Consider the following 25,575-nt stretch of genomic DNA (forward strand, 5'->3'; position numbering starts at 1 on the left):
TTGCGATTTATCTTTACACCTTTTGTTTCTTTATACCTTCAGACCTGATGTTTGAACCAACACATCTTACAGTATCAGCCAAATTCTTTTTCTTTCTTTTTTCTTTTACTGCAATTATTTATGAGTTTTCTACATTTGTCATTTGGCATCTGCCAAGTTAGCCATTTATCTTCACGTGCCTTCATGGAATGTTAAAATTAAGTTAAACAATGCCTTCAGAAAGTATTCACACCCCTTGACGTTTTCCCATTTTGTTGTGATACAGCCTCAATATAAAATGGATTAAAATTTAATTTTTGTCACCGATCTACACAAAATATTCCACAATGACAAAGTGAAAACATGTTTTTAGAAAATTTTACAAAATAAATTAAAAATGAATCACAGAAATATCTCATTTCTATCAGTATTCAGCCCCTGAAGTCAATGCTTTGTAGAAGCACCTTTGGCAGCCATTACAGCTTCAAGTCTTCTTGTGTATGTCTCTATCAGTTTTGTACATCTGGATTTGGGGAGTTTCTCCCATTCTTCCTTGCAGATTTGCTCAAGCTCTGTCAAATTGGATGGGGAGTGTCGGTGAACAGCAATCTTCAAGTCTTTCCACCGATTCTCAATGGGATTCAAGTCTGGGCTTTGGCTGGGCCACTCAAGGACTTTCACGTTCTTGTTCTGAAGCCATTCCAGTGTTTCTTTGGCTGCATGCTTGCGGTCATTGTCCTGTTGGAATGTATATATTTGCTGCAGTCTAAAGTCTTTTGCATTCAGAAGCAGGTTCTCCTGAAGGGTGTGCCTGTATATAGCTCCATTCATTGTTCTCTCTATCCTGAGAAGTCTCCCAGTATCCTCTGAAAATCCTCTGAAAAGCATCCCCATATGATGATGGCATGATGCTGCCACCTCCATGCTTCAGGGTAGGGATGGTGTTAAGATGGGTCATGAGCTGTGCATGGTTTCCGCCAGACATAGCACTTTGCACACAGGCCAAAGAGTTCAATTTTCGTCTCATCAGACCACTGAATATTTTGCCTCATTCTCTGAGTCTTTCACATGCCTTTTTGCAAACTCCAGGTGTGCTGTCATGTGTTTTTTTCTCAGAAATGGCTTCCGTCGAACTCTCCCATACAGCCCAAATTTGTGAAGTGCTGCAGAGACTTGTCCTTCCGGCAGGTTCTCCCATTTCAGCCAAGGAACACTAGTTCTGTCAGAGTGGTCATTGGGTTCTTCGTCACCTCTCTGACCAAAGTCCTTCTTGCCCGGTTGCTCAGTTTGGTCTGACGGTCAGCTCTAGTAAGAGTATGGGTAGGTCAATATTCTTTCCATTTCCTAATGATGGAGCTCACTGTGCTATTGGGAACATTCAACAATCTATAAATACCCTTTTTTATACCCTTCTCCAGATATATGCCTCCTCACAATTGTATCTTGGAGTTTTATGGACAATTCCTTGGACTTCATGAAGGGGTTTATGTTCTGATATGCACTGTCAACTGTGGTACTTTATATAGAAAGGTGTGTTTGTTTCTAAATAATGTCCAATCAATTATTGAATTGGCCACAGGTGGCCTCTAATCAAGTTGTAGAGACATCTCAAGGATGATCAAAGGAAATTGGATGCATCTGAGCTCAATTTTGAGTATCATAGCAAAGGGGTTGAATACTTATTGACTCAAGACATTACAGCTTTTCATTTTTATGAATTTGTAAAAATTTCTAAAAAAACAATTCTACTTTGACATTATGGGGTATTGGAGATGTGTAGAGATGTGTAGATCAGTGACCAAAAAATCTCAATTTAATCCATTTTAAATTTAGGCAGTAGCACAACAAAATGTGAAAACGTCAAGGGGTGTGAATACTTTCTGAAGGCACTGTATGAGCAATCACCAGTTTAAAACATCTTTATATGACTACATCTACCACATAGAGCACACCCAGTGCAGAAAAGTAAATCGACTTATCTAGACCACCTTGTGAGGATACATGTGTTCCCAAAACACATTCTTCTCAGAGCTACATGGAAAAAGAAAGAGGCTAACAGAGGGCAACAATAAAACCCTACTATCAGAAAAGATGTGACTCAACATCAACATCCATTGAGCTGCAGAACTTCGACAAAAGAACACAAAACAGAGAAAAGTACACTTCCAGAAGAGTCCCAGTCTTCAATAAGCCAGTCTCAGAAAATGAATGGAAGCTTGAACCAAGGGAAATCATCGAAAATGAGGATGTCATGCTCACATATCACTTCTTTTTTTTTCTTCTTTTTTTTGTATACAAGATCGAGGCTCGTGTAAGAGCTAACATTGATCACACAAAAAAAAACCGACACACAAAACATACAATAAAAGGAGCGTGAGACAATATGGGGAGAGAGAGGAAAGCACACAAGTACAACAGCAGAGAACAGGGACAACGGGAGATCTGTGGGAGGGAGAGGGCTTGGGGGAAGGAGGCATGGGAAAGGGGGGGAGGGGGATGTGGGAGAGGTATTAAACACATGGACACTGCTAGGACTTCCAGGAAAGAAGTCGGTATTTCAAAAAAGTGGATCTGGGGTGAATTAACGGGGGTAGAAAAGATCAAGGTTTTGGATGGGGGAAGATAAGAGATGGTGGTGAACAGCTGTTTTAAAGACCTGGAGGGAGGAGTGGGATTGAAGAGAGTGAGGGAGTTTGTTCCAGAGGTGGGAGAAAAGAGGAATGAAAGAGTGGAGGTGAATAGAGTCTTGATTTTGGCAATTTCACCAGAAGAGGGTTGCTAGCAGATCTTGTGCGACCTGCAGGAATATTTGGGGGACAGAGCACAGATAGAGCTGGGGGAGCTAGGCCGTAGAGGAGTCGGTAGAAGACAGAAAGACCACCTAACTGCCTGCGGTGAGTGAGTGAAAGGCCCTCACAATCAGCTTCATCGCGGGAGATTCCAATGATTCTGAAAGCTTTGGTTTCAACAGCGTGATGCCGAGCTATGTGTGAGGCAGGAGCACCAGCCCAGAGTGGAGAGCAGCATTCCCTTGAGCTGCGGATGAAAGCCTTGTATGTGGTGAGGAGCTCAGGTGTGCCAAGGAAGGAGTTCGCTTGACGGAGGATGCCCAGTCGGCGACTGGCTTTGGAGGCCAGCTTGGAAATGTGGTTTTCCCAGGAAAGATCATGGCAGATAGTGAGACCCAAAAGCTTGAGTGACAGAACCTCTTGGAGTCTTTACCACTCCATACCAGCACAAACATTTAAAAATAAGGCATTGCAACCGGATATTGTACTTAGCTATGAAAAGGAAAAGATGATAATTACTAATTGAGGTGTCAGAACAGAGTGACTCATGTGTAATTAACATAGAAAATGTAAAAATGGTCATGCACCAAGACCTGAAAAACGAAAGGAAGAGAACTTAGAAGCTGACTATTATTGACATTATCCTTGTGAGAGTTGGAATCCTCACTCAGTAAACCATCACTCAGATTTTGAAAGCCACACCAGGAAATATTACAACAAATGAACTGGTGGAGCAACGAGAGTGATAAAGCATAACCTCAATGAAATTTTGAAATCTACACCAGGAAATATCACAACAAATAATGAACCACAATTGGAGGCTGTACTTGGTTCAGTGACAATCTTTAAAAGAGTCCTTGGAACAAAAAAAGATATGAGAAAAGAACATGCTCAAGTGATACAATATGAAAATATCACAACTTAATCCTCGAAACGTAATTTTACGAAAGATAATGTGTAAACTTTGGGCCATGGGGGGGGGGGGGGGGGGGAGGCTCCAAGCCATCTTTCTTTCGTTTTTATTTTTTTTATGCAAGTGAAGCTATTCGAAATGCGAAGTGTTGAACTGGCAGTGGGACAAACATCAAGGGAACAAACGGACAGGAAAAGAGGAGAGGAAGTAGGGATGGAAATACTGAAACCAGCAAGTTAGATGGTTGGGTCAGGAAAGGTCAAGGGGAGTAATAAATATCATGGGTCCGATTTGCGGGTGGCAAGAGATAGCAGTGCATTGCTTGCTTGAAGCCCAAAAGGGAAAAGTGAGACAGAACAAATGAACCACAACTGGAGACATGTTGAAGGAGATTACAACCATTGCAAAAGTGAAGTAGTGAAGAGTGTTTATCAAACTTAAAATGTGAAGATATTATATAATAATAATAGTAATAATAATAATAATAATAAATTGTTATTACTTCTGCAACCATGTCTGTTTGTGTGTCTGTCTGTGAGCAGGTTATCTCAAAACGTTGTGGACGGATTTAAACGAAATTTCGTGGACAAGTTGGATGTGTGGCAAGGACGACTTTGCTAAATTTTGGTGAAGATCTGGATGTGGATCCAGACACTACCATTTTTGGGTGATTCCTCACCATTGAAAGATGGGGCCAAAAACGATACATAGTATAATATCTCAAAACGTTGTGCACGGATTTTGACAATACTCGGTGGATGAGTTGGGTAGGTGACAAGAATAAGCCAATTCGATTTTTGTTCAGGTCCGAATCCAGATCCAGCCTATCAGTGGGATACAAAATGTAAACTGTTCAGCCTGGAGGAGGTATGTGCTCTACCGAATGCTGTTCTAGTTATTATTATCATTGTGTTATTTATTTTTCAATGAAATATGGAGTAGCAGTCATCAGGAGTCACAGACTCTTGATGATTATTCAAACAGGAGGTGAAAAGAAACATCAGGAGTTGAATTATGAACAACGGGGTGTCAAAGGTTTTTCGCTTTTCAAAATGTTTGAGAGTCAAAAACATGGCACATTTCAATGGCATCAGCAAATTCCCACCACTGGGAAAAATTTGTGACTGACTGAAAATTACATGGAAAAGAACTTACAACTATAGCATTTCACTGGTTTGGAGGACCATTCCTTCATGGTTGGTTGGGGAATTACAACCTCTCCCCTCTAAATTCAAATTAAAGAAAATGTCATGACAGGATTGTGCAGAGGTCATGCTCTTACTTTTGAGCTGTTATCTGGGTTCAAAGGTGGGCCCGACTATAAACTGTTCCTTTCGTGTTTTGCAGGCAGTCTGCTGCATCATAAAGTGTGCTGTCCCTCGTTTGGATGTTCAGCTGGGGACCCATCTGCTAGCATTAATTGGTAGAGTACATTAAAGATGCTACAGCGTATTTAGACATAGAGTTAGCGGAGTATCACCAGCTCCTAGGTCTAATGTCAAATTCCTGCCCCAACCTTTAAGGGGCACAGCATCAGCAGTATAGTCGCACCCCCAGTAATAATACTACTCATGGACCCAACTCGTAAAGCCCAATATGCACGTTACAAATGAGAAATTAAAGAAAATGCATTTCTGATATTTCTAAAACTAGCAACGGTACCCGCCCTATGGGCGGGGCTTCAATTGGGAAGCCCGAATGAAAAGGCAAAATATCAGAAATTGAAGGCTTTTTATTTTATTTTAAACGATTCATATAAACATCCATTGAATCAGATCACACGCAAAGCATCAAAATCTAAACAGTAAATGGCGCCCATTTTGAAAAAAGATTGAATTCTGCAAAACGGAAGCGGCCGCTACACGTCTTTCTCAGTCGCACGTTTATGTGTGAAGAGTGCGCGCCGAATCTGTAAAACGGAAGCGGCCGCTACACCTGTTTCTCAGTCGCTTTGCACACGCTGCCATGTTACTTCGGAGCCGCACGTTTATATCGGAAGAGTTCGTCAGGAGTCGATCTACTCTCTCCTGGTACGTAAAATAAACAGTATTTGTAGAATTTCAACAAAAGCCACATCACTGTTCATATCGGTAAATATTATTCCATCGTGTTTGGAAAAACTGGAAAATTGGAAAACTTGGAAAAATTAGAAAAACAATACAGCCTATTTTACTCCCAGGGGTCCCAGGAATACCCACCCAAAATATCGTTGCGATCGGTTGAGCCGTTTTTGCGGTACCTTCGAATAACGGACGGACATTTGGTGAATTATAGTAAGAAGATGTTCTCAACATTTATTTTGGAGTAAACTAACATCTATTCCATGTCACTGGTATTCCTGGCTGCCTCTGTAGATTACAAATTACTCTTGAAAGATAACGTTTGCAACACGACATGTGAAGAATATCTTGTGGTTATACCATGATACGTTTCTGTCATTGATCAAAAATTCTTCTGACGATTTTGCAGTGTATCCTCCAACACACTGTGAAAACAATTTCTGGTCTCATTTCTGTTGTGAAGATTTATCTAACTGTTGAAAACTTCATTCGAATATGCAATGCATTTTTCAGCAGTTTTCTTGTCAAAATGTCTCATCAGAAATCAGTCTTTCATCTTATCAGGAGTGCTCGTCATGGTAAGACAAGAGACCGAGTAATTTTTTTCATCGGTTTCCAAGCAATCACTGTGCGATCTATGAGATGGATTCCTTCGTAACCTTCTATAAAGAAAAGAGGTAAGATTGCTTTGGGAGCAACGCGAATAAGACTGTTAATCAAAAACTTTCAGCCTCGAAGTCGTCAGTACATTTGTTTGTGAAAGCAAGTTGATGCGTCCAACGCAATGCACTGAAAATCAACAATTCAAACACGGCAAGTATTTTTAAACATATTAAACCAAAGTCAAGATGAAGGAAACTAGAGTACACCCGATTTGGACACTAGTAAATATAGGGAGTTCAACAGCTTTACTAATTCAATTTTGCCATCATATCTTATACCCATTATCAGCATTACGACACTTTATCACATACCTTGCAGACTTCGAACACGCACATCAAGCATCGGAGGCACGTACTTTACATGGTAGAGCTCCGGTTTGAAGGACTGCATCAAAATTTTAGTATGTGCCATTTTCCTTAATGACTGCTATGCTAGAAAGAAGTGCATATCAGCAATGACTAATAAGAATGTGCTAAATTAGTATCTGAACTGCAGTGGGTGAGCCACACCAAAACACTTCCCTGTTTCGAAATTTTTTGTGGGGCCGTTGCAATGGCAGTTACAAGGAAAGGGTGTGTGTGGTGGGGGGTGGGGGTGTAGGGGTATTGAGCACATAGCAGCAGCAGATAGACGTCATTTACTGAACCGACAGGCTTTCATTCAAAGATAAATCAGACAAATATTCCCACCAGAAACATAGCTGTCATAACATAGACCAAAACATATTAATTGATGAAATTAACTTTTCTTTAAAATAAAGTGTAACACCATCTAAATAGGTCTCTTATAGCCAAAACACCTGAATAGAAAAGTGTCTGATATTTTGCGACTGTTCAGTGTAACATTACTGATGAACAAGCATTGATGCTGATACAATTCGACTTTTCAAGATACAAAAGAGTGTGACCACCAAAGAGTGAACACGATTGTACTGATTGGCCAAAAGGTATGTTAGGCTTCATTATAACATTAATCGATTTTTCAGCAAACACCTATTTAAGTGCTTTCCTTCTGTGAAATTGCCTGTGATATATGTTTCCCTTTTTTAAAGTTGTAGACATCATCTTGTGCCAAGACTGCCTTTGAAAGCTGCCACATTAGACAAAGTAATGGAGCCCTGTTCATTTTTTTTTGTCTTCTGGTGTTCGTACAAGGTCATGGAAAACCAAGACTAGTGGTGTTCATTTGATAAAATTCTCCAATGAATGATTTAATTTTGGGACAAATTTTTCTCAATGACAAACTTCGACAAAAGTCCCATTCTGCTATTATAAAGGAGGTACATATGAGCTCATTGGTTTTATAAAGGAGTTATATGTAAGCTCAACCGTTTTTTAAAATCGTTTTTTTCTTTTTCACGAGTGAAATAAACAAACAAACAAAGCTGCTGAAACCACAAAGAAGGGCATTGGAAAGCATGTCATCTTGCATCATCTTATTTCCACTAACCGTTGAAGTTGAGCAATTCTCTTAACAACCCTGTGTTTGATGAAGACTGTGCAGCACTCATCAATAGAATACTTTCATCTCAAGAGAACAAGCTGTGACCATTCACTTTTCTCCATCATTTCAATGATGCTCAAATTTCCTACCTTGTACAATCTCATACGGCAAAGCTGGTGTTTTATTGTTTTGAAAAAGTGAAAACCAGAAAAAAATTAACTTTAAATGCCAACAGATATATCCAGTGTCCAAAACCAAAGGACTGCGAGTCATTCATCAAGGTTCTCCTTACAGTTGAAGACAATGCTGGTACTTTCCACAACAATAAATAAATTGATTTAGCTATTTCAGTCCACAATCGTGACTTTGCTTCATTCATTTCGTATGCAGCATATAGCTGCTGGTTGCATGGCTGTGCTGATGATGCAGTTCCCCATGTAGATTAGAGCAGGGGGTTCAGGGTGCCAGCAATAGCTCGTTTAGTCATCACAAAGGACATCATGGGACCTCTAACATCCACCAACTAATGCCTGCAGATGGGACACAGATTTAACGTCCATCCAAGGGAAGGCACACAATTCGATGTATCACACTGCCTGTGAAACTCCGGGATGACAATTTATAGCTGGGTTGAGTCTCAAACCCAGGCTGGAAGACTCAGATGTGAGCGTGCTTACCTCTAGACCATCCTGTCAGCAATGCGACTTCACCGTCTGTCTGTCTGTCTCCTCCATAACTACAAAACCATGAAACCTAGCGGCCCCAAACTTTGCATGCATACACCTGGACCTCCAACAGATTGCAAGAATGAAAACTGGGTGTGTGTTTGGGTGTTATAACATCCTTTTTGAAGATGTTTAATGAGGTGCTCATAAGAAAAAAAAACCCGATGTGGTGGTTTACCAACCAATATGGCGGCCCGCCACCTCGCTGGATTCTTAAGCCGCCATTTTTGTTTCGGCCCACACAAACGTCTCTTGCCTTGGAAACACGATCAATTATCATTACATAATTGAAGCATATCATCAAAATCTGGATTCGGAAATGAGGATGGGATGCTGTAGACTAAATAATGTCCAAATCTGGAGTGAAATCTGACAAAATTTACCATATCTTGTGATTATATATCTAAGTGTATATATGCATTTATTTAAGCGAGGCTGGGATTCTCGTTCGGGTGATAGTTTTTTTAAAATTTAACTTTGTCAGGTAAAACGCATCTCGCTATACGAGATTGATGCCGGTGATAGATATACGGTGGTGTAACTATATATATATATATATATATATAATATATATATATATATATATATATATATATATATATATATATATATGTACAGTCACGTGAAAAAGTAAGTACACCCCATGTAAAGTTTTGACTATTTCAACATACAGCTATTTGATCTTCATTTCAACAATATTGATAGATAAAGGTGATATAATATAACAAATATCATGAAACATTTACATTTTGTAGTCCATTGTATAATTTAAATAAACATAAATGCAAATTTCGCATGTGGAAAAAGTAGGTACACCGTTGGCTCCAACAGGTGGTATTGCCCCCTTTGGCAGAAACAACCTCAAGTAGGCGTTTCTTATAACTGTCTACCAGTCTCTGACATCGACTGGCAGAAATTTTTGCCCACTCCTCCTTGCAGAATTATTTCAGCTGTGTGATGTTTGAGGGGTTTCTTGCATGCACAGCTCGTTTCAAATCCCCGCACAACATCTCGATGGGATTTAGATCCGGGCTTTGACTTGGCCATTCCAGAACCCTCCATTTCTTTCTTTTCAGCCATTCCTTGGTGGATTTACTGGTATGTTTAGGGTCATTGTCATGTTGCAAGGTCTACCTTCGGTGGAGCTTCAACTTTCCGACAGATGGCCTCACATTATCCTCAAGCACCCTCTGGTTCAATGAAGAATTCATAGTGCATTCTATGATGGTGAGCTGTCCAGGCCGTGATGCAGCAAAGCTGCCCCAAACGATAATATTTCCACTACCATGCTTTACAGTTGGTGTCAGGTTCTTGTGGTCAAATGCTGTCTTTGGTTTTCGCCAAACATGTCTTCTGGTACTGTGGCCAAATAGCTCTACCTTTGACTCCTCTGTCCAGAGCGCATTGTTCCAGAAGTGCTGGTCTTTGCCAAGGTGCTCATTAGCAAACTTCAGTCTTGCCCTGATGTTCTTTCTGGACAGCAAAGGTTTCCTCCTGGCACATCTCCCATGTAGATCAAATTTGTGCAGCCTCTTTCTAATGGTAGACTCGTGCACTTTGACATCAACAGTGGCAACAGCTACCTGTAGGTCCCGTGATGACATTCTGGAGTTCTTAGAGACTTCTTGCAGCATCTTGCGGTCTGCTCTCGGGCTGAACTTGCTGGGGCGGCCTGGCCTGAACAAGTTGGCAGTTGTTTGGAATCTTCTCCACTTGTAGATGATCTTCCGGACAGTCGAATGATTGATTTCAAATTGTTTGGAGATTTTTAAATCCCTTCCCAGACGCGTAGGCATCTATAACCTTCTTTCTGAAGGCCTCAGAGAGCTCTTTTGATCTAGGCATGGTGACGCCGCACACTTCAACAACAAAGAGCAAACCAAACTAAATGTCTGAGGTTTAAATAAGACAGGTTCCTCCAAGATCCTCTCTAACGATGTTCTTTTCATTTGCACATGAGCTGGTGCACCTGATTCTAATTTTAGGTTATTTGAAGTAGTGATAAATGTAGGGGTGTACTTACTTTTTCCACATGCGAAATTTGCAATTATGTTTATTTAAATTATACAATGGACTACAAAATTTAAATGTTTCATGATATTTGTTATATTATATCACCTTTATCTGTCAATATTGTTGAAATGAAGATCAAATAGCTGTATGTTGAAATATGTTGAAAAAGTCAAAACTTTACATGGGGTGTACTTACTTTTTCACGTGACTATATATATATATATGAATGAATGAATGAATGATCGTTTTAAGGCCATTTTCCCCGCTGGAGCGGGGGTTAGCCTTGAGGGTCCCATGACAATCATGGTTCCCTGTTTTGAGGCAATATTTTTATGGCCGGATGCCCTTCCTGACGCCAACCCTTGGTCGCCTCTTACGATGCGCAGGGATACGGTGTACCTATTCTAAACCGGGGTACACACCGGGGACTATATATATGTATATATATATATATATATATATATATGTATGTATGTATGTATGTATGTATGTATGTATATATATATGAATGAATGAATTGACCTCCTCCTGTAGGTCCATTGACGGACCTCCTCCTGTAGAGCTCCATTTGTTGAGGTGATGAGCAAGATGTGAGGCAGTGGAGGCAGCCCAGAGGGTAGTGCAATATTCCATCAAGCTGGGGATGAAAGCCTTGTAGATGCATAAGAGCTCTGGTGTGCCAAGGAAAGACTTTGCATGACAGAGAATGTCGGCGTTTGGCTTTGGAGGCCAACTTTGAAATGTGGCTTGCCCAAGGGAGATCATGGCTGATAGTGAGACCCAAGAGTTTGAGTGTTTGAACCTATTCGAGAGGGTTGGTGAGAAAGTAGATGGGAGGGTTTGCGGTATCGTCCTTTTGAAGAGAGTGAATGAGTGTGGGGGATTTCTCGGGGTTAAAAGACATTCCAAGTATTTGGCCAGTTTGTGATTTCATCAAGGTCTGAGGAGAGGGAAGAGGCTGCTGCCTGTCTGTCTGAAGGATGAGGGATGTTACGGCAGAGAGTGGAGTCATCAGCAAAGACATGAAGAGTATTTTACAGAGTCAGAAAAACCATTGATGAAGATTAGGAATAAGGTGGGGCCGAGAACACTGCCTTGGGGCAATTCAGTCTCGACAAGGAGAGGAGAAGAAAGGTTTCTGTTGAGAGCCACACGTTGGCTACGAGAGTCAGCCGGTAATCGAAGACTGGAGTTGGCCTTGGATTCCATAGGCAGACAATTTGGAGAGAAAGGCAAGATGCCAGACTGTATCGAAAGCTCGATAAATGCCCAGAGAGAATGCCTTGATCTCATGTCTGATATTGTGGTCCTCGTCCATTGTTGGGTAAATAGAAGCAGCATGTCCAAGATAGAGTCAGTAGGCCTGAATCCAAATTCATGATCAGAGATGAGGATGTTGGAGAAAAGGAATGATTTCATATCGACTGCAATGATGGATTCCATGACCATGCTGATGATTGGAAGTAAGCTAATTGGTCTGTAGTTAAGGAGATCTGTTTTGCACATTTTTATGTAATGCTGTGATGTTGGCTAATTTCCAAGCAGATGGAAGATTATCTAGGGTAAATGTTCAAGCACACTGTGAAAGCCCAGATTCCAAACACAGGTCCAAAATTTTCACAGGGTGAAAAGGGCAGAGAGAGGAAGTGCAAGTGCAGCAGACTAGGTTTCTAGGACATGTGAACTGATGCCACACGGTCCAGTTGCAGAGTCAGAGTGGAGGGTTGCCAGAAACATTTCCACCTTCTCAGGTACAAAAGACGCATAATCCAGGAGCAGTTGGATACGACTGGGAAAGATGGGTACAGAGAGAGAGGGGGTTAGGGACAACATTTTGAAGCAAACACAGAAATAAGGCATTCGGCCTTCTCAAGATCGGAGTCAGCTGTGGTAAAATTTGAAGTGAGAGCAGGATACACCAGAGACAGACTTGACAAAGTGCCACCGGGTTTTAGAGGGAGACAAATTTGAAAGCTTATTCTTGAGATTGGACAGATGATGTGTTTTTGGCTTTGCTGAGAGTAGACAAACACTTGTTCCAGGCTTTGTGTAATGGTCTTTGGTTGCCTTCGGTTGGATTTACATTCCAGGACTATGAAAGTTGTTTTAAGGCAACTGCCTCACCACAGCATTCGGAGTACCAAGGGAGGAACGATGGGTAGGATAACTGAAGATGAGATGGGACGGATTTGTGCAGGTTTCTGTGGAAGAATTCCCAGGCTGGAAATCAGGGGAGGTATAGATATACAGTAGTAGACCGATCATGAAGTGTGATGGCTACTTGCAGTCCCTGCTAGTTTGCCTAAGCGAACTGCCAGACTCACCGGCGCTGAAGCTGTTCTCTTGGAATGGACAGAGAGATGTTGACCTTCCCTCCTTCAAAGTCAATACACAAGTCAAATTATTTTAGTTAATTTACTTTAAGTTAAGCTGACGTAGCTTTTTGTTTTATGGAAATTAAGATCAACATAAACAATTGTATACAAGAAATTGAAACAAAATGCTTCCATGCTTTTATTGTCATCATCTGGATAGAGGGCAATTATCAGTGTGCTTTGTTCTATGTGGGTTCCCATGTTTTAGCAAAACTGCAGTTAGACAATCACTGGCTGTAAATTTGTCTTTAAGCTGCAAATTTGCCTTTAAACGCTCTATTCTTGTGAAGGTTTTTTCCAATGTGAATTCGAAGATTTTGCCAAATTGGGAATGAGTTATCATATTGACTCAAGTAGTGGTTCCATATCCGACTAGCTCGCATCTGAATCAAGGCAAACAGAGTCAGGGGTATGGTTTTGCAAACAAAAATACCGATCTGTGATATCAATTAATTAATACCATGCTGTTGGTTCTTGCATCAGTTAAAACAATTGCCATTACAAATATTGTTATCCTTAACATTTTAAGAAGGAACCGCGAGCCAATGAAACCAACATCTGCATGAAACCTCACTCTGGCCCTAGAAAAACATTTTTTGGGTGTGTGTGCATAAACAGGCCAAGTACACCAGCTAATAAAATCGTATTTTTAAAAGAATAATCCAAAATTTTGTTACAACTCACTTGAAACATTGGCCAATCACACATATCTAAGCTGGCCTTCAAGGCAGGACGGCGTCTTGAAAATCTTTCCAGACCTAAGTCATTCATTGGCCACTCCCAGCTCCTAAAAGTGTATAAGGCCTTCATTCTCAGCTCCAAAGATTACGGCTCTCTGGGTAATAAAAACACTGTTGTTGTTGTTGTTGTTGGGCAATAAAAACACTAAATCTCACCTAGAACCTTGGAGGCAGTGCAATTGATATCCATAAGTGTAATTGGTGTCACTCAACAATATTCTGAGTTCCAGGGCCTAATCCTTTCGCACCACAGACAAATTGGTGCCCCCAGCAGTTTTCGATCAACTCATATCTCACCCTCCTAATTTACTGTAAAACTACGTACGCTATTTATGATTCTGATGTACCATACTCTGGTACAGAAGCTGCTGTCCAAGCAGTTTATTGGCAAGGGTGTACCATAATACTGGGTGTTTTTCCATTGCCTTCCCAGCAGTAGTTAGGGCATGAATTTGGAATTTGTTCAGGGTGCCAGCGATAGCTCACAAATTATTCGCGAAGGACACGGTGGGATCTTTAACACCGGCAGATGGAACGCCCAGTTTAACGTCCATCTGAGGGATGGCACACAGATTGATGAAACTCATGGAGGGGGATATTTTGAGACCTGAGAGGACTCCGTTCCACATTCTGAAACCCGCATGTGGAGATAACAACCAACGACGCACACCTGAACAATGCCATCCTCCTCCATGACAACCCAACATCTTTTGCAAATCACAGTGCTTGCAACCTTTTGAAGCAGAAGGTTTTGCCTCATCCACCCCATTTACTGGGTTTAAGCTATGGTACTTCCACCTGTTTCTCAACATGGATATAAACAATTAAGAGAAGACATTTTGCTTCAATTGGTGAGGTCCACACAGCTACAGCATGTCAATTGAGAAGTAAAATTCATCACATGTATGGTTTTTCACAGCTTGCAACCATGGACCTACAAAGAGAGGAAATGTCTTCCCACATATAAATTCCTGGGAGATTAATTGAAGTTGGATTTTATGCTTAATTGGTGCATTATCAATTAAAGTATGTGGAGTGAAATATTCGATAACGATCGGATCCAGTAATTTTCCATTTTTGAGAAACCTCTTCAATTCAACACGTTTTCAATGCGCAGTTTAATTAGGCCAGTGTTAAAACCGTTATATATTACAAAATTGATTGTCAAGGAAAAATGAAACTGTGTTCATTTTTTTCATGAGTGGCTTTTGTGGAGGGGTTTAAACAAGAGGGCAAGAACGATGAGGGTTTATGCTCGATGAGGGTCTATGCTCGTAACAATGTTACACTGATTCCATTAATGTCTGTGATCCAGCTGGAATCTATGAAGAGTATATGCACACGAAAGCGATGCTCTCCAAATGCAAAACAAGTCATAAAGGACAAAAAAAAAACTGACCAGCCAAAGCCTTGATCCGTGAGCGCTCAAACAGTCGAGCTGAGCTGTTCTCATTGTCCCACTCCTCATCCATGATCTCCCAGCGGTTGTTGGTGTCACCAAACTGCTGCTGCTGTTGTTCCATGCTTTCTACCTTAACAGCTGACATCTTCGGATTATGTCACTTCCAATGGAAGTCCGACCACCTAAAACACATGCAAACAAACATTATTGGCATTTCATAAGTCACTACAATCAATGCAAAGATATTACAACTACATCACAACGCGCTTCTTCATTTCAGATTGCCACTAATGAAAGAAGTGCTACTTCATAAGTCCATTGTGTTTCTGTCGTGATGATGAAAGATCATGCATTCTTTGATAAATCAAAGGCATGATTGGTGTGTAACAAAGCCTGCATAGGACGATGATAATATATTTTAGAATGTGCACTTCTATCGTCTTGTCACATATTTACTCCCGCCAGGGAGTAATGCATTCGATCGTGTCCGTGTGTGTGTGTGTGTGTGTGTGTGTGTGTGTGTGTGTGTGTGTGTGTTCGTGAACAAGATATCTGGAAAAGTTCTGAACGGATTTGGATGAAAGTTGGTGGGATGATTGCACTTATGATAAGGAAAAATTGATTAGTTTTTGGTGAAGCTCAGGAAATTATTCCGAATCCAGGAATTTTTTGAAGGATTGTTTACCATTGGAAGATAGGGGTCTTTTTTTTTTTAACATTATCTTCTATATATTCTATATTTAACATTGCGATATGAAAATAGTTTTCATATTTGTTGTAAATGTAGTTTAAACTCATGGTTATGCATTAGAGCGGTGTATTTTGTTAGCAGCGTCGTCTTCAATGTTTTCTTTTTTCTAATAAAGACATATTCTGTCATTTTAAAACCACCAAAGTGTGTATTAGGTTTCCCCGTTTCATAAAATGTATCGTTTGATACGTATAATGCTTTAAAAAAAAAAAATTTTTTTACCTCAGAAGAGACATCAACATTTACCTCAGCGAATGTCAATCGCGGTGTCAGTATTTGATGAACTTATAAAGACTCAGGTGAGTCATACGTGTGAGAAGCATGTGCACGGGATTCTTCCCAGAAGAATGAGTGGTCGCATTAGCTTGTACGACCTAAAATGAGCGAGTTTTGTTTTGACGTTTGGACCAGTTTTACATGTTGTATCCATAAGGAATGAAACGAACGTTTTCCAGGCTTACAATTTTATTTGAAGTCCCACATGCCTCAAAATACACTCACTTGTATAGAATTGAACGCTGAATCCGAAAATGTAAGTGAAATTGCCTTGTTTTTAACATTATCTTCTATATATTCTAAATATATATCTGTGCAGTGTCTGTCTTGGGTTGTCTTGTTTTGTGTTGTCATTGAACTACTCCCTCAAACTTTTGTGAAATCGTACTATTCCAACTTGACCCACGGCGGGAGTATGCGCTCTACTGAGTGGCGTTCTAGTTATGTTTATTATACAAGCAGGTAAAATGTAAAAGTATTTTCCGATGACAAGATCTGATTCAGGCCGATTAATAATTATTTTTCAGCAAGTTCAATTAACCATGACAATTCCTTCTTATCCAGCTAGATGGGGGAAACAGTAAACACAGATGAATACCATCATTTAAAAATTCTGTTATTCCCATCTGAAACCACTTGCTTCAAAACAAAGAGAGCGGTTTCACTCGCCTATGCCAAGCCACCAGATGTACAATCTTTTGGGGAAGCATGGGTGGAAAAATAGCATGAGTGAGGAGGTGTGGGGGCGTGAGGATATGGAGAAAAGACAGAGATTCAACAAGTGAAGCCAGAGTTGAAATTTAAGAGCCTGCGCGCACACACACACACTCATAGAAAAAAACATTCTTTTAGCTCTCCACCCAGAATTTGCACACAGCCAAGCCCAAGGGAGTAGCCAAAGAGGGGGAAAAGAGAGCCAATGCCATGCGCTGTAACGCTCACAGGACTTTACAAGTGGCATACAGTTCATAATGATAGGAACAATCCATAACACAACAGGTGACATCCAAGTAAATATGAAGTGGCTACACACCAGCTCCTCCTCGTGGTTTCTTTTACAATATAACCGAATCCCTTTTAAAGGGAGTGGCTTGGTGGTGGAGTGGGGTACAACGTCATTGCATTACCCCAACTGATATACATTTGACCTCCATGTGATAGCTCAACAGAAAATTTGACATCCTGCACTGGCAAAGCACCATTTTTCTCTCTCTCTCTCATGCCTTGGTCCATCAGTGGAAAAGCCAGCACGAATGAAACTGGAAAGCATCTCAAAATGCACAGCCCATCCGCATACGCTTTGTACTCAAATTAAACTCGATACAAACAACAGCTAAAAAAAAAAATGTAAATTTTATTCATTAGTGTTCTCCATATTCGTCTGCACGATGGATCACAATGTCATGTGAATCGTTTGAGGAAGGTTCCTGCATCACCAGTAGAGCAAGTATAGGGGAGCATTTATTTCTCCTCTTCTTTCCTGGAAGCAGACAACGGGCCTGCAGACACACCTGCACCTCCAAGGGTTCCTCAAGTTGTTCAGAGACCTCAAATTGCTAAGCAACCGCCTACGTGGATGAATGATTATGTGGTTGGCTAATTGTTTTTTTTAAAGGGGAAGGAAATGTTATGTTTGGAATTCACACGTTATAATTCATATGTAATGTTATGTTTGGAATTCACACGTTATAATTCACATGTTTGGAAAACGACAGTGACGTCATGGGAAAAGGAAGTGATGGTTGGTCTGGGGAGCGTGAGGGGAGCTGAGACACGGGTTTTGGAAGGGCATGCCGTGATGTTTTTGAAGACTGGTGATTAAACCGCTGGCGTTACAAGCAGTACGTTTCGTGTGATTGCTGGATACAACAGAGGGGTGCGCCAATGAGCACCAAAATAATGGGAAGATTTCTGCGTGAAATGCTACAAATGAAGTATTAAAACCAGATTCAGCGACATTATAGTTAGAACGTCCCCTCTGAGACTGGGATGTGGGCAGTTTGATACTGGCCATAGCTATTAGCTAGGTCATAGGAGAGTCAACCCCATTGAGAGGGAGATTTTTTCACGAAAAATTTCCCTTGACTGCGAAGAGAAAGATGCCTCCAGATGGTTTCAGATCTAGATGGGACCACCAGCATCAACTGTGGCCCAGGGAGTCACTTCTCCAAGGTCAACAGCTGTCTTACGTCCAAGATGGGTGTGTGTGTGTGTGTGTGTGTGTGTGTGTGTGTGTGTGTGTGTGTGTAGCAGCTCTTCCATCACACTTTCTTTCATGCTTTTTTCAGTTTAAAAAGATTCATACTTTATATGAAATGTAATACTAATGATGTACAAACAACAAACACATGCAAGACAATTATTATGTAATGAAACACTTGTCTTCAGGAAGAACAGCATTGAACAACATCAGCAAGCAAGTTAAACAATGAATCCTAACAATTAAAGACTGCATAAGCCATAAGAAGTGAGGTGCTGTTGATGTTTAGTGTTAGCTAGAGCAAAAGAGGCAGATTTACTGTCATATTTAGACATGCCCTTCGGTTCATAAGTTTTAGTTGCAATTAAAAACTCATTCAAGAAAGTTGACCAGGAAACCCAGACACGTGGTCTCTTCCAAAACATATGTGAGCATTTAACATCCACAATAGAACGTAACTGGGACAGCTGTATTTGTTCATGCTTCCTCTGAAGAACATTGTCTGCTCTGTCTGCAACCGTTTGCAAGACCAACTGTCTGCTCTGAAATGCTGCACCACCTGATGCCCATTTGAAAGTTCATTGTTAACTAGAGAGTTTAGAACACCTAGCCCTTAGAATACCATTGAACACCTGTCTTGCTTTGCGTTTCCAAGCACAATCTTTATTTCTGAGCACAAGCACGTTTCCGAGCACGAGCCGCCATTTTGTCTAAATCTCGATAATCCCTAATGCTGACAGCGCGAGCGGAATATTTGATTGGTGAAGATGTAAAATGGCCTAATATTTTGTCCAAGTACTACTAAACTGAAGGTTTTGGAAGGTAAACAAGAGAAATTGTGTTCAACAATGTTGAAGTATATAATTCAATTGAAATAAAATAAAAGTTTTAAACACGATAGGAAAAAAAATTCAGAAATTTACCACCCTTGACCCACCATGTTTTACACGACCTTGTCTAAGACGTTACATTAGTTATTCGTGCCTGTTGTTTGTGTCCTTTATGACATAGCTAAAGACAGTAATTTTCAGGTTCAGTTAAAGTTAAAGTTAAAGTTTTCAGTTAAAGCTAAAGACAGTTTGGAATGATTTTCAATTTTTTTTGACTGCCAGTGTCAGACAGACAAACAATTATCTTACTCCTCTGTGCGAATGTGCAATCAGGATGAGATTCCGTACAATTTGCCAAATCCAGAGCCAAAGTACTGTAAAACTGCAGGTTCCTTTTGTTTCGTGTTCCGATTCATGTTCTACAGCGTTAAAAATACAAAATTAAACTCAAATTATGTAGTTCCTCGATCATGGACTGAAGTCTGTATACAGACAGTCAGATAGACTGAACCTCATGTTCAAACACATTTTACACGATGTGTGGGGGGGTTTTGGTGTTTGTTCGCCCTCCATCCCCTCCCTTACCTCAAATGGCTACACAGTTGACACCGCACGTGACAAAGCCGAATGCCTCAACTCTGTGTTTGCCTCAAAATCTTGTGTCCCAAACCGATCTCTCTCTGTTCCCACCTTTCCCAGTCGAACCCAACTGCTCCTGGACTCTGTGTCCTTCTCTCCTGACAAGGTGGAGAAGTTTTTGTCAAACCTCGACTCTGATTCTGCAACTGTACCAGACGGCATCAGCCCACGGGTCCTAAAATCCTGCTCTGCCGCTTTATCTCACCCCCTCTCTGTTCTTTTCACCCTCTCTTTTGCTCAAGGTCATCTGCCAGCATCCTGGAAATCAGCAAACATCACCGCTTTACACAAAAAAGGTGCAAAAACAGATCCTTGCAACTACAGACCAATCAGCCTACTTCCAATTATCAGCAAAGTCATGGAATCCATCATTGCTTCGGATATCAAATCCTTCCTCTTCTCCAATGGCTTGATCTCTGATCATCAATTTGGATTCAGACCAGGTCATTCTACTCTGGACATGTTGCTTCTGCTGTCTCAACAATGGATGGAGGTCCTCAATGCCAAACAGGAAATCAGAGCTGTCTCACTTGACATATCACGTGCCTTCGATACGGTCTGGCACCCAGCTCTGCTCACCAAACTCTCCTCCTATTGTATCCATGGAAATCTCCACTCATGGCTTGTGGACTTCCTCTCTGGTCGTAGGCAACGTGTGGCCCTGAATGGATTTCTCTCATCTCCAATTCCTGTTCTGGCTGGAGTTCCCCAAGGTAGTGTTCTGGGCCTGTGCTATTTCTGGTATTCATCAATGATCTCTCCGACTCTCTGGAAAATCCTCTCTATCTCTTTGCTGATGACTCCACTATCTGCCGCTCCATTCCTCATCCCTCATATCGGCAGTCTGCAGCCTCCTCACTCTCTGCAGACCTGGACAAAATCACAGACTGGTCAAACAAGTGGAACATGTCTTTCAATCCTGACAAATCTCACACTCTCACTATGTCTCTCCGAAAAGACCGACTGGAAAACCCTCCCATCTAGTTTCTCAACAATCTTCTCCAAGAAGTTCTGTCGCTCAAGCTTTTCAGTCTCACTATCTGCCATGATCTTTCTTGGGAAAACCACATTTCCAAGCTGGCCTCCAAAGCCAGTCGCCGACTGGGCATCCTCCGTCGTGCGAAGTCCTTCCTTGGCACACCTGAGCTCCTCACCACATACAAGGCTTTCATCCACAGCTCAATGGAATACTGTTCCCCCCTCTGGGCCGGTGCTCCTGCCTCACACCTAGCTCAGCTTCACGCTGTTGAAACCAAAGCTTTCAGAATCATTGGAATCTCCTGCGATGAAGCTAACTCCGAGGGCCTTTCACTCACTCACCGCAGGCAGGTTGGTGGTCTTTCTGTCTTCTACCGACTCCTCTCCGGCCTTGCTCCCCCAGCTCTCTCTGTGCTCTGTCCCCCCAATATTCCTTCAGGTCACACAAGATCTCCCTGCAACCCTCTTATGGTTAAACTGCCAAAATCTAGGCTCTCTGCTCACCTTCACTCTTTCATTCCCCTTTTCTCCCGCCTCTGGAACAAACTCCCCCACTCCCTTCAATCCCACTCCTCCCTCCAGGTCATTAAAACAGCTGTTCACCACCATCTCTTATCTTCCCCCATCCAAAACCTTGATCTTTTCTACCCCCGCTAATTCACCCCAGATACACTTTTTTTTTGAAATTCCAACTTCTTTCCTGGAAGTCCTTGCAGTGTTCATGTGTTTTATACTTCTCCAACCTCCCCCCAAGCCCTCCCCCTCCCACATTTCTCCCGATGTCCCTGCTCTCAAATGTTGTGTTTGTGTCCTTCCCCCTCTCTCCCCAACTTGTCTACCGCTCCCCTTATTTTTGTGTTTTATGTGTCGGTTTGACTTTTTGTGTGATTAATGTTAGCTCTTTCCCGAGCCTCGATCTTGTATACAAAAAAATCAAAAAAAAAACTGTAATCCAAATTCCCATTTAACAGTTCTCTCTGAGGCTTCATGAGGCTATGAATATCACCACTATTTTCTTGAGCAGCACTTGGAAGATTAAGTGATTGGCAGAGTTGTGTTTAACTGACTAACACATCCTAGATATTGATTCCAATAACCAAGTCATTCATCTTCTGGAGTGTCAATTTATAGGTTGTGCACTGTTTGGCCTGTCTTTCCCCACGCAGGAACCACAAACACGTCACCATGCAAAGCAAGTATAAATGTCAACTATTTTTCATGCTTTTATTGAATGTATGAAGTTGGCCCCTATTTTTACAGTTTTATCACGTGTGATTGAAGGGCTAGGTTTGGTTTTTACACACTGTGTTTTTATATTTGGTTTTAACATTTCTTACCGGTGTAAAGAGGAATGTATTTTAACCAACTATCTGTTTGCGGAGGCAAAACTTGCTATTTATTTATCAAGGAAGCACAAAATGCAAAACCATTCGTGCACTACTTTTAGCTGATGATGATGTTTTAATACTTTTTAAAGGTCTAGTTACGTCTCGTTTACATCTGGAGTTTGAATTCAATGATTGTACACTTTTCTCACAGTGATGGTGTGTGAAGGAATCCCTTTGCAGTTTGGTTGATTGTGTCCTCCAAGTTAATTTGTAAATTTCAGCCCTTGCTCTCATGTAACCCCTCTCCTTATTTATATGAAGTGTCAAATGACTTTTTATCATGTACACTGATTTCCTAATAATAAAGAGGAACAAAATGTCCAATGTCTCTCTCTCCACTGGTGTGCCCATACCTGGCATGCCCGCGCAATCGTGATGCAGTTGGTTACTCCGGTGCTTCACGGTGCATGTGTGTCTGTGTTGCCTTTCCCGTTCTTCTATTTTTTTCCTCTTTCTGTCCTTCGTCCTTGTTGGAGGTTTTCTTCGATCGCTGTGGCTGTGTTAAATGGTGTCGGCTTTAGTTTGAGGCGTTTGGAGGAACTCGGTTAAATCAACGAGTTTGTTTTTTCGAGTTAGAATGGCGGGCGAACGTTTCCGCATTGACACATACTAGGGCATGCCCGTACTATATATATATCTAAAATTATATCCCCCCCCTCTATTTACATGAAATGGTTTGGTCCAGCGAACGGCTTGCGTGAACGGAAAGCGAACGGCTTGCGAGTCCGTAAGTCCGGAAGTGACGTCCTCATTTGACTGTCCGGAAGGTCGCATATCGCAGTTACGATGAATCGCAAATTAGTTTTAATGAGTTTTAAAACATAGTTTAACGCCAACATAGTTTGCCAACGTGAAATAAATGAATACGCTCTCAAATGTGCCGTCCGAGGCAGAGTCTGTTCGCCACGTTCGGCACACGTGATAGCTCGCTGCTCTCTGATTGGTTGAATCGTTTTTTGGACATAGCTCGCTAACTACTTGTCCGATTAATATGAAACCTTGAAAAGGCACATCCTCGGGTCCCCAGCAATATACCTGGCAAGTTGCAAGTATATCGGACCCGTGGTTGTCGAGAAACAGCGGTCACAGACAAACAAACACACACACAGACACACACACACACACACACAGAGATTGCTGGAATTATAGATAGACTAGGACGTGCCCGTATGTGGTGTACCCGTAACCGTACCGTACCCGGTACCGTACCCGTACCGTACCCGTACCCGTGACGTGCCCATAATGAATATGTACAAAATATAAATATGTATGTACTACAATCGATCGTACCTTACAACAATCAACACAGATTGCAACGTCAAATAAATGAATACGCTCTCAAATGTGCCGTCCAAGGCAGTGTCTGCTCGCCACGTTCAGCATCAGTTCAGCGTCACTATGACTATCCGTAAGTCCGGAAGTGACGTCCTCATTTGACTGTCCGGAAGGTCGCATATCGCAGGAAAGCGAAAGAATCGCAAATTAGTTTTAATTAGTTTTAAAACATCGTTTAACGCCAACATAGCGCCAACATAGTTTGCCGACGGGAAATAAATGAATACGCTCTCAAATGTGCCATCCGAGGCAGAGTGTGTTCGCCACGTTCGGCACACGTGATAGCTCGCTGCTCTCTGATTGGTTGAATCGTTTTTTGGACATAGCTCGGTAACTACTTCTGCGATTAATTTAAAACCTTGAAAAGGCACATCCTCGGGTCCCCAGCAATATACCTGGCAAGTTTAAAGTATATCGGACCCGTGGTTGTCGAGAAACAGCGGTCACAGACAAACAAACACACACACAGACACACACACACACACACACAGACACACACACACACACACAGAGATTGCTGGAATTATAGATAGATGAATCACTAACTCGTAAGCACGGGTTAGTTTGCGTCCCTCCCAGCGACGTGGAAATTAACGATGTGCTTTCCACCACTGGAAACATCGTTGGTGTACATAGCATTCGTGCTGCGTCTTGCATGAACAAGAAGTTTGTCGTGTTTGTGGCGGACGAGCAGATGGTGGCGGACGTAGCCGAACAAGGTTTGTTCATTTAACCGAACACTTTTCTTTCGGTGTTCGCTCTTCAAGCTCCGACAGTTAATATCACCATCAGTAATATCCTGCCGTTTAAAAAGGGGGATCTATGTGCCGAGCTAAACAAGTTCGGGAAAGTCGTATCGAGGATTTCAATGGTGCCGATGTGAAATGTTGGTGATAGATTCAAATATGTCATATCCTTTAAAAGAGTGGTGTACATGATACTGCCTGAAAAAGAAAAAACACTCAATGTTGTTTTGAGTGTAAAAATTAATGGCTTTGAGTATAAAAGGTATGCCTCGTCAGAGGCTATGACGTGTTTTAGGTGTGGGGCTTAAGGGCAAGTGAAGAGTGCTTGCCCCAATGGGGTTATAAGGGCGGAGCACCAGTGAGGGACGATTCCTCTTCATATACTGAAGGGGAGGAGGTGAATCGAGTGCGAAACACCACCCCCCAATCCTCCTGATGCGGACGAAGCGTCTGACCCATCCACCCCGATCAGGGGGAAATGATAGAACGTGAGGTAACTAATCCCACCACCCCACCCCCCAACCTGAGGATGGAATGAAAGTTGTTGAATCCTCACTCATTCCTTCCACTGTACAAGGCAGTGCAGACAATAACATGGAAGTAGTCACAGTGGATACGAGGAAAAAAGGCCACAAACGTTCAAGTGATGATTCCTTTGGTTCTGAGGAGAATCAAAACAAGATTCAGATCGTGTCAGGCTCGCATGTCCTCAGAGGTGAGTCCTACAGCGGGAACCCCTTAGAGGTACCGGAAACTGTACCAGAAGTATGTGTAGGTGAGGAAGATTTGCTTACACCACTTGCCGAGTTTGGGTGTGACACAGAAAACAGTCGAGCACCTCAGGATGTTGTACGTGTTTGTCCTGATAGTCAAACTTCTCTGAGAGTTTAGCAGCTGCGTCTGTTAATGATGGGGAAATAGATAAAGGGGAGAATCCCCTTGTGGAAAATGTTAATCCATCCCTGAAAGATGCAAATGAAGGGCATGTTGAAGTGAAGGATATAGGTGATTTGGTAAATTTGGAAGGCTCTGCAAAGAGTGTGGAATTCCTTGATCCAAAAGTATGTTTTCAACAAGCAGTTGAAAAGGGCACAGATGAAGCACTTGATTCGGATGAAACCTCGTCCACTCCATCCTTTAGTGCTTTAAGTGTTCAAGTGAATGAGGGTGGGGGAAATTACACCACAATGATCTTTCAAGAAAACGTTATTAATTTCCTTGATGAAACGTTTAGGAAAAGACATGTAAAAATCAAAGACTACTTTTCGAATCTACATGACTTCATTATAACTGCAAAAAGCATGATTCGGGAACCTTATCAAGTTAACAT

General features: G+C 41.6%; 1 protein-coding gene across 1 annotated transcript in view; it reads right to left on the minus strand.

Annotated features, from left to right (window-relative positions):
- The window catches only part of LOC137436478 (spectrin beta chain, non-erythrocytic 1), a 213,486-nt gene that overhangs the window by 156,451 nt on the left and 31,460 nt on the right, over positions 1-25,575 (minus strand). The window contains exon 2 of the mRNA XM_068130302.2: positions 15,100-15,284. Within this exon, the coding sequence (XP_067986403.2) occupies positions 15,100-15,247 (148 nt within the window). The 5' untranslated portion in view covers positions 15,248-15,284. The remainder of the gene's footprint in view (positions 1-15,099; positions 15,285-25,575) is intronic.

Source organism: Myxine glutinosa, chromosome 11 (genome assembly GCF_964187855.1).
Source record: "Myxine glutinosa chromosome 11, kmMyxGlut1.1, whole genome shotgun sequence".
Classification (NCBI taxonomy): Eukaryota; Metazoa; Chordata; class Myxini; order Myxiniformes; family Myxinidae; genus Myxine; species Myxine glutinosa.